At 41.6% G+C, this 14,398-nt stretch overlaps 1 protein-coding gene across 1 annotated transcript; it reads left to right on the plus strand.

Annotated features, from left to right (window-relative positions):
- Positions 1-4,533: 4,533 nt before the first annotated feature.
- Positions 4,534-9,622, plus strand: mpx (myeloid-specific peroxidase). The gene is made up of 15 exons (XM_076089368.1): positions 4,534-4,597; positions 4,732-4,819; positions 5,000-5,175; positions 5,278-5,410; positions 5,902-6,031; positions 6,123-6,329; positions 6,419-6,782; positions 7,062-7,222; positions 7,330-7,588; positions 7,672-7,842; positions 7,942-8,179; positions 8,276-8,484; positions 8,639-8,676; positions 8,892-8,969; positions 9,546-9,622. The coding sequence occupies exons 1-15, from the start codon at positions 4,534-4,536 to the stop codon at positions 9,549-9,551; spliced, it is 2,322 nt and encodes a 773-aa protein (XP_075945483.1). The 3' UTR covers positions 9,552-9,622.
- The last annotated feature ends 4,776 nt before the right edge of the window (positions 9,623-14,398 follow it).

The raw sequence follows: 14,398 nt of genomic DNA on the forward strand, positions 1-14,398 counted from the left end.
CGAGGTGACTATGTTGGCTATTTGTGCACGTTAACAACGTAGAATTCTACTTCCTGTTGAGCGTAGTTAGGTAAGGTATAACACACTTTAAGACGAAGCACAAACAAGAGGTGCTGAAAGAGACTGACAGTACAGGTATATCGCATTGTTCATGTGCCGCGGACTGTTTCAAAGTATTTGCCATCACAATGGTTGTTTTTAATTCCAGCATTGACAGCATTGTAACATGTTGTTCCCCTCGTAGTTTCTTCCTTCTGACTTTCAAAGGTGTTTTTTGTTCTTGTCAGCTTATGAAAACTTTTTGATGCTCTGCACATTTATGCTTCCTGCACGCTCCGAATTTGTGACAGAATCTGCAAGTTTAAGAAGAGCTCCAGGTGAATTATAAGCTTTTTCTTTGCTAAGTGTGTTTTACCTGCAACATGGAGACGCTGGAGCCTTTTTGTCCGCGCTGTTTTCGACTGTTAACGATCCCCACGAAATATAAACCAAACTTTACCTTTACAGTCTCACTCTGTAAATGTCTCAGTACAAACATCTCTTTCATGTGTAATAATACTATTTGTACTTGTCCGCTTATTGTTGGAACAGTCCAGTTTATCCACAGGGATCTTCTGTACACAAAAATTAAAGCTATATTGAGACTACAGGAAATATTTAGATTTGATCTCTAACTCCGAACTTGGCATTTCAGCAGATTTCGATTCCTTAAATGCTGACCAATTGCTCATTGCTCAAAATACAATCCTATTACCTTTGCCTAGCTCTGCTGGCCATTTTTCTAAACTTTTCATTCAGATCAAAAAGGGAAAAGGAAAAGAAAACTAAATAACTTCAGATCCTTGCTCGGCTTAGTCACTTGGATAAATGTAACGACGGCAAGGAAATATCTGTATTTGTGTGTAACAACAACAATCATGACCAGAACCTAAATATCAGTTCATTTATTTAAAAAAATTAGAATGTAATTAAGCATTTTAGAGTGTAAATTCAATTCAATTAATTTTGTATAGCCCAAAATCACAAATTACAAATTTGCCTCAGAGGGCTTTACAATCTGTAACATCCTCTGTCCCGGGACCCTCACATCGGTACAGGAAAAACTCCCCCAAAAGGATGGACGGAAGTGTGATAGATGTCATGTGTACAGAATGAACAACATGACAGAGTTACAACACATTCAATGCACAGAAATGATTCATATAATGAGAGCAGAATAATGATGGAAGAATTATGAGTACTAACAAATGTTCTCGTCTCTGTAATAGGATGTGATGGTCAATGGTGTCGAACGCAGCACTACGGTCTAAAAGCTAAACATGTCAACATGTGAATGCAGAAATGGGTGAATAAAGGGAGGACAAACGGATAGGCTGTCCATACAGCATGTCTCCAATTAAGCTTATTGCTCTCTGAACTGAATTGGTCTTTGTGTGAAAAAAGGAAATATACATGAAAAAAACAATGTGACCTTTTGTTCCTCAAACTGGCTTTTAGCAAGACATATCACAGTTGTATTTACACTTAAAATGCTTAAAATGCATTGACGTCTGTTTATTTAATGGCATGAAAAGCCTAAATATTTGTTAATGCTTCGGTAAAGATGATAAGAAAAGAGTTCCCTGGTTTAAGAACAAATACCAAAACACTTCTCGGCTGTGCGTGCAAGCTCAATCATTTTGGCTCTCACTGTGGTGGTGAGTGGAACTCAGACAGGAAGTCTCTTAAATGAGAACGCTGCATTTTTCTTTGCTCTTTTACTGCCAACTTTGTCTTTTGTCCATGGGATGTTTGCTGAAGAACTGAGGTTGTTTCGTACTATTTCCGATTCATTTGCTTTGAGCAAATTGTGTCTATGTTCATGAGGTTCAGGTTTGCACATGGATAGACACATAATCTCCTGCAGTTCTTTTCTAGCTTTTCATATGCATGGGGTTTAATGAAAGTGATTGGAGTCTAATGACAAATAGGATAAGATTTCCTGCATGTTGGAAACCCCTTTTTGCATAATCAATCTGGTGGAAGACACCTAGAATGCATAATCTCTGGTGCCAAGTACACTGCTTCCTTATAATGTTCATTGTTCAATTTCTAAAGCAAGCAATTGTTATTGGAACCGGCATAAATGACTCATGCATTGTCCAGAACAGCTGTACTTCCTGGACCATGGGTTATTACTCGTAAAACTAACAGGACGTGAGGCGTTGTTAAAGCTCCAGCTCATGAAATGTTCATCTGCAAAACCTGGCGTTTTTCAATTTGAATGTATTATTGGTTTTGACATTCTTGTCCTTTTGATTGTACAGAATTGTTTGATGGTAAAAGCCGAATTTGCCAGCACTCTCTTGTCAAATACACAGAAACAGCAGTCTAACCAATCCACTGGAGAAATAGGATGTCTTGCTAAACTCTGAGGTTGACTAACAACATTTCAGCCATTGCTGTTGGTTTCTGTTTTTTATGACATCCATCAAAGAGGGAACTGGAGACGATTAGTGCAACTGTCCTGTGGATGTTGCAAGCACAATGATGTGCTGACAGAAAAGTGACCCTGCGCTTTGTTAACAAGCAAGCAAACTGAACTCTCATTGAAATTGATGAGAATTAAAATATTCTTTCTTCTGCACAAATACGTGTTGTTCATCCTACATTTCCTTTACATATTAAACTAAAGTACTTTCAATCACTTGTAGTCACTGATGCTCTAGCATGATGTGCAAGATTATTATTCTTTATGTCTGTACAACCTCTTCCTCAACTTTTCAACAATGTCTACTGCAGCAAATACATCCATAAGAGTTAGAATTTGTTTAAAGAAAAAAAAGAAGGGGGTAGTGTGCACATCCAGTCCCACAGCCGGGTAAAGCAGATGAGGTCGTCCACAGTGTGAAATCTGTTACGTATGCCTCACAAAGACCTTGTATGTCAAAGCTTTGCATCAATACAATTTTTGGAAGTGTGCAAATTTACATTTTTTTCTTTTGACTTTAATCATTTCAGCACCTGACTTGGTTGAAATGAAGGCCTCGGATCAGTGGGATGACGGCTCAATTTGCAGGTTGTTGAGGATTCAAATCACTCGACTCCTGATTCAAAACATATAGTATGAATAAATAAATCCGAAATCTAACAACATCCTGTATAGTCTCAGCTGTGTGTGTTTGTCTACAGCTGAAATCTTTAATTAATTAAATACGTGATGCTGTTTTTTCATAGATAATTAGACTTTTAAAGGTCTTCTGGTGTGTTTTGGACTGAAATAGTACATTATGTAATACTCTCCAAAACCTGTTCTTGATGTTGTTAATGACCATCAGTTAGTTATTTTAAGTCAGGCTTGTCACGGCTTATTCTTTGTTTTGTTATCGGTGACAATTGTGCGTGACAGCTATAAAAATGCTTTTGTATCTCCAGCAGCCACAGGGCTCTCCGCCCAAACACACACACACGCTGTCAGGGTAAATACATAGTTGACTTTTAATCTGTCTTTCTTTTTCCTCATTGCTCAGCCATGGCTGACGTATGCAACCTATTACTTATTTACCTGTCATGCTCTGTGGCTGACAGCTTAATTTGATACTGCTGCACTGGTGGGAATTCCAAATCTGAACCTGAGGTGAAGGGATGTTTTGTTCCATTCAGAGGCTAAAGATAGATCAACTCTTATTTTGAATGTGCATTAGTTAGGAGGAACAAGACTGCATTCCTTCCCCTTTTCAAATCGTTTCTCAAGTCCATCAGTTTCCGTGTGGTAACATGGAAGGCCAACAGCCACAGCATGGCGACATCAGTAAACAAGTGACACAAAGAAAACTGTCCAAATGCTGCAAATCTATTTACTGTTTGCCATCAATAAAGGAAGGAAAAAAAGTTATTACAGAAGAATGGGCTAAAAACTATATTTGTCCAGTGAGAAAAGACTCGGTCCAGTTATGTCAAAGTACAGTGTGCATGATTCCTTCAAGGAAGAAGAATCTCAAAAAGTAAACATACTTCTAAAATGCCTCTGAAATGCTCCTTAAACACATCAACATTAAAATAATAATAGTGAACAAGAAACATATTTATTCAAATAGCTTTATACTAAATTTCTTAAAAGCCAACAAATGCTGATAATGCCATTTTACTATTATGACTTACTGTTACCACTATCACTACCGCCACTGTTGCTGGTAATTATAGTTTCTTTTTCAAATGTGACACCCAACAATAACTGATAAGAGTGAAGGATTTCCTGAGCAGACAGAGGAGGAAGAAGGAACTGCTCCTTACTGACAGGAGCCTCACCTACACAACCCTATTCAGGCCTCGCCCCTCGATCAGATTATAAAGACGATGGCAACGCTGCCAACTCCACATCTCCAGGAGCATCTGAAAGCTTCACAGACGCAGGTAACGAGATCAGCTTTTTTGCTCTGGGTGCTTCGATATTTTCGATGTTACATGGTGCTGAAGAAATAATTTCCGTGCATGCCTGTCGACAAGTACAATGAATTAAGTTTTTGTACTGACTTTTATTTATTTGTTTTAGACATGCTTTTCTCTGCACTTCTTGTGCTGGGCATCGGCCTGATTCCCGCCCATTCCAAACCTGCAGGTAGGCGACATCCCTTAGTCTGTAAACACGTTTCTGATCTTCACCTAAATTTGTCTGTGTTACATACTGGTCACGTTTTAAGTCCTTTTGTCCCAATTGATGAACTGTTTGACGAGCGTGTTGTTTCTTTGCAGCGGAATATCTCGGCAGCCCTCTCCTTCAACAGTGTTTTGAGGACGCAAAGAATATCGTCGATGCCGCGTACAAGTACTCCAGAGAAGAGTGAGTTCCTTTTATGTATTATTTCATCACACACAGTAAAATAGTAGATTATCTTTTATATTAATACAGAAGAAATCTACACTAAAAAGCTCAGTAATTGCTAGAAAAAAAGTACAGGAGCTCCAAAACAATCCCACAGTTAGTACTTCATTTTTTGACTGTGTGACTTTTTTCATCTAGGAGTCTGAGACGAGTCCGCAGGGAGGTAGTGCGTCCTCACGATGCTCTTCGCCTCCTCAAGCAACCGCGTGGTGACACGCGCACAGCTGTGAGATCCGCAGACTACATGGCACAAACCCTCCGTCTGCTGCACGAGAGGGTGAATCACGTGCACAAGCGCTCACTCAACGCAACAGGTAAGACAGGTCAAACAAAATGCTCACATTCTTTCTTTTGTAATGTGACATACACATATCAACACATCGACACATCGTTGAAATGCCTTTCATATTTTTCAGATTTGCTCACCACGGAGGACCTGAAAAAACTTGGTGAAATAACTGGATGTTCACCTCGAGTCAGCCTTCCATCATGCCGCACCACGCCAAACCTTAACAAGTATCGCACGGCCAGCAGCGTCTGCAACAACTTGTAAGAGAAAACATTCAAGTGACATAACATGCTGTTTCAAAAACTCACTTTTTTAATTCATGTAGCAGTTTATTTTCTGTTTTTTGACTTCTGTAACATGAAAAACATAGATCAACTTTTACATGCAAAACATTTTTCAAATATGACACAAAACCTCACATTTAAGTCCTTTTCTCAAACAACTTAACTTACCAGGGACATTTTAACATTCCCAGATGTCTTCATTATCAACTTTCTTTCACTATTTTTCCTCTAGTCTAGAATAACAGTTTCCTACATACACGTTGGTAAAAAGCACTTTGTTCCAAGTAGAAATGTGATGAATTAATGAAAACTTGTCGGGTTTGTGAGATTGAGTGTTGCTAACATTCAGAGGAAATGCTTTTGAAATACACCTGAACATCTTGGGCGGTACACCGCAGAAGATGTGCTCACCTCCCTGGGATTTCTCAAGCAGTATTTCCAAACATGTCCCCTGTTTTTGCTTTTAGAATTGAAACTCGCCGCGGTTCCTCAAACACCCCCTTCAACCGCTGGCTACCTGCCGAATATGAAGACGGCGTCTCTCAACCAAAAGGCTGGACCAGTGACCGAAGAATCAACAACTTCTTGCTCCCACTGGTACAGCCTTAAAATCTTAGTAACACGCTTTGACTAACACACGTAAATGTTGATTTAAAATGAAAACATAACTATTCTACTCCACTTTCAGGTGCGACAGGTGTCCAACAACATCCTACGCACAACAGACGCAGGCGTTGTCAACGACACAGAGTACAGTCACATGGTGACCATCTTTGGTCAGTGGACCGACCACGATCTGACCTTCACGCCCTTCTCCCCCAGCATCCGCTCCTTCAGCAACGGGCTCAACTGTGATGAGAGCTGTGAGAAATCTGAGCCATGCATCCCCATCGCGGTTCGTGCGAAAACTCAAACCCAAACACAGAGATGTTGTATTCACTGAAAGATTCCCTCCATAAACATTTGTCTTTTTCCTACGAACAGATTCCTCCCGGCGACCCCCGCTTGCCCACTGGCCCAGAGAGCTGCATCCCTGCATTCAGATCCGCCCCTGTTTGCGGGACGGGAAACTCTGCCTACAATTTTGGTGGAGAACCCAACAAGAGAGAGCAGATCAACGCCCTGACAGCCTTCCTGGATGCCGGCCAAGTGTACGGCTCTGATGAGAATCTCGCCCGGTCTCTTCGCGACCTCGAAAGTGACGGCGGCCTGCTGCGCGTGAATGCAAAGTTCAGAGACAACAGGCGCGAGCTGCTGCCCTTCGTGAAACTCGAGGCGAACATGTGTGCCACTCGCAAACGTGTCACCAACGACACAAACGCCGAAGAGGTGCCCTGTTTCCTTGCAGGTTAGTCATCTTGCAAGTTCACTGTAACGAACAGCTTTATGAATGGTTAATTCATCATCTATTCGATCTTAAAAGATCAGTAATAAGCTCTAAGGGTAGTAATAAGAATTTGGGGTTGCTATGTTGTGAAAAACTGATGTATATCCTGCTCTCGCCTCTAACCTGTTGTCTTCCTAAACATTATCTACAACTCATAAACTCCTAATAGAAAGAGGTGCCAACGACATGAATCAGAAGAGGAAGTGAACACTATTTGATGTGTACATTTCTGTCTGTAAGGTGATGTCCGCGTGGACGAGAACATCGCTCTGACGTCCGTTCACACACTGTTTATGCGCGAGCATAACCGCCTGGCCCGTGCACTGAAGACACTAAACCCACAGTGGGACAGTGAGACACTCTACCAAGAGGCCCGCAAGATCATGGGTGCTTACTCGCAGGTAGGTAAACCAGTCAGTCAGAATTCATGATTCTATTGTTATATCTCAACAGCATGTGTCATACACTCCGCTGTCTTTTACTCAAAATAGATCTCTGTCTCTCTCAGGTGTTTGTGTTCAGGGACTATCTGCCTCACATTGTGGGTGTCGACGCAATGCGTAGACAGCTCGGCCGTTATCCCGGCTACAATCCTAACGTGGACCCCAGCATCTCCAACGTCTTTGCAACAGCCGCTTACCGCTTCGCCCACTTGGCCATCCAGCCATTCTTAGGCCGCCTGGATCAAAATTACAGGGAGAACCCTCGGTTCCCCAGTGTCCCCTTGTTCAAGGCCTTCTTCACGCCCTGGAGGGTCGTCTTCGAGGGTGAGTTGTACAAAGAGAAGGGCAGCAACTTATCAATCACGCTTTCTCAAACTGTCACCCTAACTTTTATTCTATCTCTCCAGGTGGCATTGACCCTCTGCTCCGTGGTTTGGTCGGCCGTCCCGCTAAACTAAACACTCAGGATCACATGCTGGTGGACGCTGTGAGGGAGAGGTTGTTCGAGTTTGTGATGCATCTGGCTTTGGACTTGGGCTCTCTGAACATGGAGAGGGGCCGTGACCACGGCTTGCCTGGTACAGCCTTTTACTCTGATTTGTAGCCTTTTGTAATGATTCTTCTCTTTCTTAATTGTCCTCATCCTCTCCTTGCTGACTTGTTCATTGTTCCTCAAGGCTACAACACCTGGCGCAAGTTCTGTGGCCTGTCTCAGCCCAGGAATCAGGCGGAGCTCGCTCGGGTCTTGAACAACAGCAACCTGGCTCGCAGGCTGCTGCAGCTCTACGGTACGGCCGACAACATCGACATCTGGATGGGAGGCGTGGCAGAGCCGTTCGTCCGTGGCGGCCGCGTGGGGCCTCTGTTCGCCTGCCTCATCGCGTCACAGTTCCAGAAGATCCGCCAGGGTGACAGGTCAGTATGTGTGTGGATGCATAAAGTGATGCTAACACAAAAAACAAACGCTCTCTCTAGTCTCTGTTGACACTAATCTCTTGTTGGAAAAATCAGACTGTGGTACGAGAACAGGGGCGTCTTCAGCGCGGCGCAGAGAAATGCTCTGTCCAGGACCTCCTTATCCAGGATCATCTGTGACAACACCGGTATCACGTCTGTCCCCACTGACGCCTTCAGCGTCCTCACTAACAGGAACCGGCTCGTCCGCTGCTCCAACCTCCAACGCCTGAACCTCTCAGCCTGGAGGGAGAGACCATGCACAGGTAAAACAGCGCGGCGCCTAACTTTTTGACCATGGGGGAAGACTTTCATTCGTCATCTACTGTATTCTTCATTTTGTTTTTAACCTGGTGTGTTTATTTCTTCTCTATCACTTGTATGGAAATGGTTCTTTATATGTGGTGTTTGATCCTGCAGGCCCGGGTGATAGCTGTAATGAAGTCAGTGGACAAGAGGTCGGTTTAAGTACTAACATGTGGTAGCCAAATTTGAAAAGCACAATGAAGTTAGAAGAAAAGTTCACATTCAGACCATGACACTTAACATTTTGTCATCTTGGTGAGGTGTTCTTCACTCCACTCAGGGTTTACTGATACTAGCACATTTTGAACAAATCTAGAGGCTAAATGATGAGGCTGAAAAAGTTTAACTTCCATATCTTGATATACAGACTGTAAACCAGACGAATCAGACGGACCAGCAGGACGCCGAGGGCCCCGAGGGCCCCGAGGGCCTCGAGGACAACGAGGTAATCTATTCAGTTATCGTCTGTTTAGCCTTTTGTACCTTGTAGATAGTGCTGAAAAAACGAAACGTACAACATCATTAAGACACATTTACCCCAGATATAAAACAAACAAGCTCAGCCTTGGCATCTTCATATATACAGTAAATCTACAGTACGCTCATCTTTTATCCTTCACCAATTTTTTTAACTTTAACTTACACTGTACCATCAGGTCCTTTAGATTTATTATCATGAGCCAGGTGTCATTATTGTCCACTTTTAAAAAAACAACAACATTGTTTTCATGATGATTTTATGAAAGAGATTTCTTTAACTGAACAATGCAACATGTTTTAGAACATTATCATATATGTTGTATAAAAACGATATTCAGAATAACTAGTAATTATGTAGTGGCGTTAAAAAGTACAACATTTCCATCTAAAATGTCGTGAAGTAGAAGTATAAACTATACTCAAGTATCTCATGCGTGTGCTTGAATAAGTTACTTCCCTCCACTGAATAATTCATAATGTAGAACCAGATCAAAAATCTCTTTTTATGTATTTTAAGATCTATACTTGTGTTCCTCTGCAGGTCTGATAGGACCCCCAGGCCCTCCTGGACAGCTAATACGCCACTCTAATGCTACGCAGCCACTATATGCCTTCTCTGTCGTTCTGGGCGAGTACAACCCATCCTCAGAGAAAATCATTCATTTCCGTCAAGTCATCTACAACAAACAGCAGCTTTACAGCATCCAGACAGGCCTGTTTACATGCGCCGTCCCCGGTGTCTATCAGTTCAGCTTCCTCATCATATCCGTTGTCAGTGTGGGAGATGTGGACCTGAAGTGCAATGACAAGCTGGTGCTGAGCGGTTTCAAGGTTTATCAGGGAGGTAACCACTTGGCATCAGGTGACACGGTGCTCAAGCTGGAGGCGGGAGACAAAGTGTGGGTGGAGGCCGGCAACGGGACCACCGGCCTGAGCACCAAAAGCTACTTCTCGGGACACGTGCTCTTCTCTGGGTGACACAAGCGCTCTCCAGACCGAACCACTACCCTTTAATGGTTCTACTTTAGGGTCTGATTGCATTTCTCAGCTTCCCTGCTCTGATCTTCAATTTCCATTAATCATATCAAATAACTATTATTAGTAATTTCCTTGGTTTGGGGGCACATGCAACTGTACGCGTTTTATATTTGTCTGAAAAATGAACAAATATTCGATGGTTTTAACAAACTGCCTAATGAACATGAAATTTGTGTCAGAAAATCTGTTCAACTCTGTTACAGCGTTCAATCTATTGCACCAAAATGTAGTCAGTAGCAAATGTTGATGGTGGGATTTATCAGTATTGGCACCGATGAAAGTTGGAACTGATGAAATTTAAGCATGCATTGAAATGTGTACTGTGCTTCTCTGTGTGGCTTTTTTTACTTTTAAATGTATCTGTTGTATTTTCAGTTCTATGAATAAATGAAAGAAACTGAGCCGCATCAAATCTGTGTTCATGTGTTCATATTTCTGAGACTTCAGGAAGTCTTTCATGGAAATATTTCAAAATATAGGAATTGCATGTGTGTCAAATGAAAAACTTCTGCAGAGATGGTGATAGAAAAAAAGATCAAGCTGGGATACTTTGCATCGCAGAATATATTTAAACTTAACAAAACAGCTCAGTTAGTTTATAATATTATTATTGACTTTTAGTTACCTAAATGGAGCAACGGAGGCCGAAGTGCAAGAGTGTCTCCTGTAGATGGAGCCGTCGTTCTTTTTTTAAACAGAATAACTGTGATTGATGTTGTGGCATAACTGCTTCATTCTGACAACAAGGCCTTGAAAGCACTGCATCTGAAAATATATTTCCATCAAAGTCGTCCTATTTTCATTTCCTTAGTTAATTATTTAAACACTTCCCGAAGTGAGTCAAGAGACGATTGGTCAGAAATATACAAGTGTTCCCTCGGTCTATTTCTGTTGCTGCATGAGAAACTGACTTACTTCATCGTCAAAATGTCACATTTTATTCATAAGATGTGGGGAAAAGACATTAATGCCTTTGTTGATTGTCTTCACCATTTATACTATGTGGGTCACTAGAGGCCAGAACATACCCACCGTGAGCTGGATACGTGCAAGGTAGACAAACTAACACACTAGCAGTTACACCTGCGGTTAGCTCATTGTAAATTCTCTCGACCACCTGGCCTGCATGTGTTCACACTGCGAAAGGAGACTGGAGGTGAACCTGCAAACTTTATACAACACGTTTCTGTGCTGAGATTTGAACTTGTGACCTCGCTGAGAGGCGACAGTGTTCGTCACTGAGATGATTGATAGAGCTCTTATGTTTGTCTATTAAACATAAAGCCACAGCCAGCAAGACTGGAAACACCTAGCCTCTCTTCAACCCTCATCTCTAAGGCTCACCACTAAACAAATACCTCACTCGTAAATCGTGAGACGTTTTTACAGGGAGCTATATTGCACCGGACTATTTCTTGGCTCCAAGACTTCAAGAAGTTGCTGTTCCTGGCCAACAAATAGTCTTAGCAAAGCGATAGAACATTTTTAATCAGCATATTCCCAAAAAGTCAAACTATTCCTTTAAATAGTGATACGTTTTCCGTGTGTTCACAGCTTGTTTCCACTGCCGCCAAGTGGCCAAAAACAAATCTGAATTTGACTGAAGATCAATCATCATGTCACATTGTAACTTTCACCATTTTACAATCAGAAAGTTGTCAGAAAGTTGTCCCTGCAATATCACAAGTCAAAGTAATAAGTCTCTTTATCACTGGAATGTACACTTCTTCTCTGTTTGTGGAATGGAAGGACATGCATCTGCATGAATCGTTGCACAATGTAAAGTTTTCTTGGCTGTGTCTTGATAAAGCGCTCCTCCTTCTGGCTGCAGAGTCTACAGTGCTTGTGCAGAGTGCCACGTAGTCCACCAGACTCTGTGTGTGTGTGTGTGTGTGTGGTGGCTGAGTGTGTGTGTGGTGCAAACCCTAGTTTGGTGCTCTAAAAGTAATGGAAACCCAGTATTTATGAAGGCAGAAAAAATACTTGAATTGTCTGTTTCTGTCGTAGAGATTTGCGCTGAGATGAACCGGAGCTTATTTGTGTAAGCTGAGCTTTTCAAATGGGTAGACGGTAAGATCTACTACTGGAAAGAAATGTAAAAGTGTAGAGAGATGTCAATAAACAGAAGCAATGGATGTAATGAGGTTGAATATGTGGGGTTTAAGTAGAGGATTCTGACAGAAGAGACCAGAGGAAGTAGGCTTGTTGTGGATGTTTTTGAGAGATACGTGTGGTCCTGTTTGGTCAAAATGATGACATGAAAATAATCAGAACTGGAGAAAACAATCCTTTTTTCAAACTGATACTTCCAAAGCTGGATTTCTAACAGCCCTTGTTTGAGAAAACAAAGCCACCAAAACTGCAGCAATGGGGTTTTTATATTAGATGCAAGAGCACGTTTTAATAAAGTATGCCTTAAATCTAGAAGGCGGCTGCTGTAAAAGTTTAAATGTAGGGTTCACGTCTCAAGCAAAGTGGCAAATGTCTGCCAGATGTTGACTCAGTGATGGCATTGAAAAATTGGTCTTGGTTTTATGGTAAATTTAGCATCGTGAAAGGAAGGAGCTCTTTTTTTCCTTCTTTGCTCAATGACGTGTCTTACGCAGGAGGTCTCGACACTATTTTCCTTCCGTATTCTGCAACCCAGACCTGAATATATTCAAACTCTTTTAACACAACCGAGTATGCCCAAAGAATATCAGGAATGGGGCTGAATTCCAGCTACGTGGACAAAAGAACTCTGCTAATTCCTTGCAGATGTGTCTCTCGAGCTTTGTTGGGAGAACACTGTGCTGCCCTCGCTGGAGAGAAGAAGAACTCTGCATAGAGAAAGTGCAATGAATTACGAGAGAAAAACATCAGTGACCCAGTTCAGCTGGTTCTGTCTGTGTGGTGTTCCAAAGAAGAGACAGGAGGAAACCCAGGAACACATAGTTTTCACTCTCTGTATGCAGATTCAGAGGAGGGTATCTTAGTCAGGTTTTGGTTAAAAATAAGGAGCATTTACAAAAGAACAGCCACATTCATAGCTCATGACTCTTTTCACTTTTTAAATCGCCAGGAACTGATTATTGTTCAGCCAAGTCTAATAAAGTTTCACAAAAGCATCTTTATTTGGAATAGTGAGCCATTGGAATCCTGTTTCTTAATCATTTCAAACATTTCCCACTCATCTTTAACTCACATAAGTCTGCAGAGAGGATACATTTTCAGGAGATCATATAACTCCGCTCTGATTGGCCCTCAGAGCTTGCATAAGCTGAAATGTAACGTCACATGAAAGTGAGATGAAATGCGCCCTCGGTATCCAAGAACAATACAACTGGTTGAATTGTCAATTACAGCATGATATCAGTTTACCATTAAATAGAATCCATTCTCAGACCATTTTCAGTCCAACTTGGGTTCTTGGTCTCTTTCTCAGCTACTGTTTGGGCAGAATAGACAACTAGAAATCATAAATGCTCGTGTTGATGTATAAATCACTACCACGTTGTGTTTTTATTGCTCAAGTTTCATCTGTATGTTAAATATACACAACTAAATATGCAACAATCGATGTTAAAAGGTACCATGTGGAGTTTTTGGCCACTAGTGTTATGGAGCAACGTTTTTATGAGAGGGCCCCTGTTTTGTCTGTTCTCGAGCATGTTCTCGCACAGCAAGTGGGTGATATGATACACGTTACTGCCAACGGTTTCACACCACTCCACTGATCTACAGGTGAGATTTTATAAAAATTTGCTCTGTCCAAAGGTGATAAAACTATTTTTTATGACATATTTTGTTTGATTATTCATAGCCAACAAAATCGGAAGTATAAAAATAACAATTTGTGGTTTTATTACCGTTGGTCAGAGCCGACTTCGCTGCTGCGTCTTTTCCAGTCTTTGTGCTAAGCTAAGCTAACATACATGAGTGGTATCAATGTTCTCATCTAACCAGAAAGTGAGCAAGCGGATTTAACAAAATGTCGGACTATTCCTTTAAACATTGGAGAAGCAGATTTGTGAATGCCGGGACATAATGTCAGTTCAATCTGAAGGGTTACATTTGAGCAGCGTGAGTGAGAGAACAGAGCTTTCTCCTCCTTCATTACCGCCACCGAGGTGCCCTTGAGCAAGCCCTCAACTCCCTGCTGCTCCAGTGTTGCTGCTCAGCGACAAACAGATCAGAAGGTTGCACTTTAGGGTAACTGTGTGAGTGTGAACAGGACACATTGCTCTCTACAATAAATCTAATTTTACTACAAAAACTGTAAAAATTCATCTATATTAGTAATACTTTTTGCTACTTTTTGCTACCTTTAGTTTTAACATTGTTTGTGATTTTCCAGTATGTGATTCTAGACATTAT

The sequence above is a fragment of the Anarhichas minor genome, unplaced genomic scaffold (genome assembly GCF_050575085.1).
Source record: "Anarhichas minor isolate MPS153535 unplaced genomic scaffold, ASM5057508v1 ptg000002l, whole genome shotgun sequence".
NCBI lineage: Eukaryota > Metazoa > Chordata > Actinopteri > Perciformes > Anarhichadidae > Anarhichas > Anarhichas minor.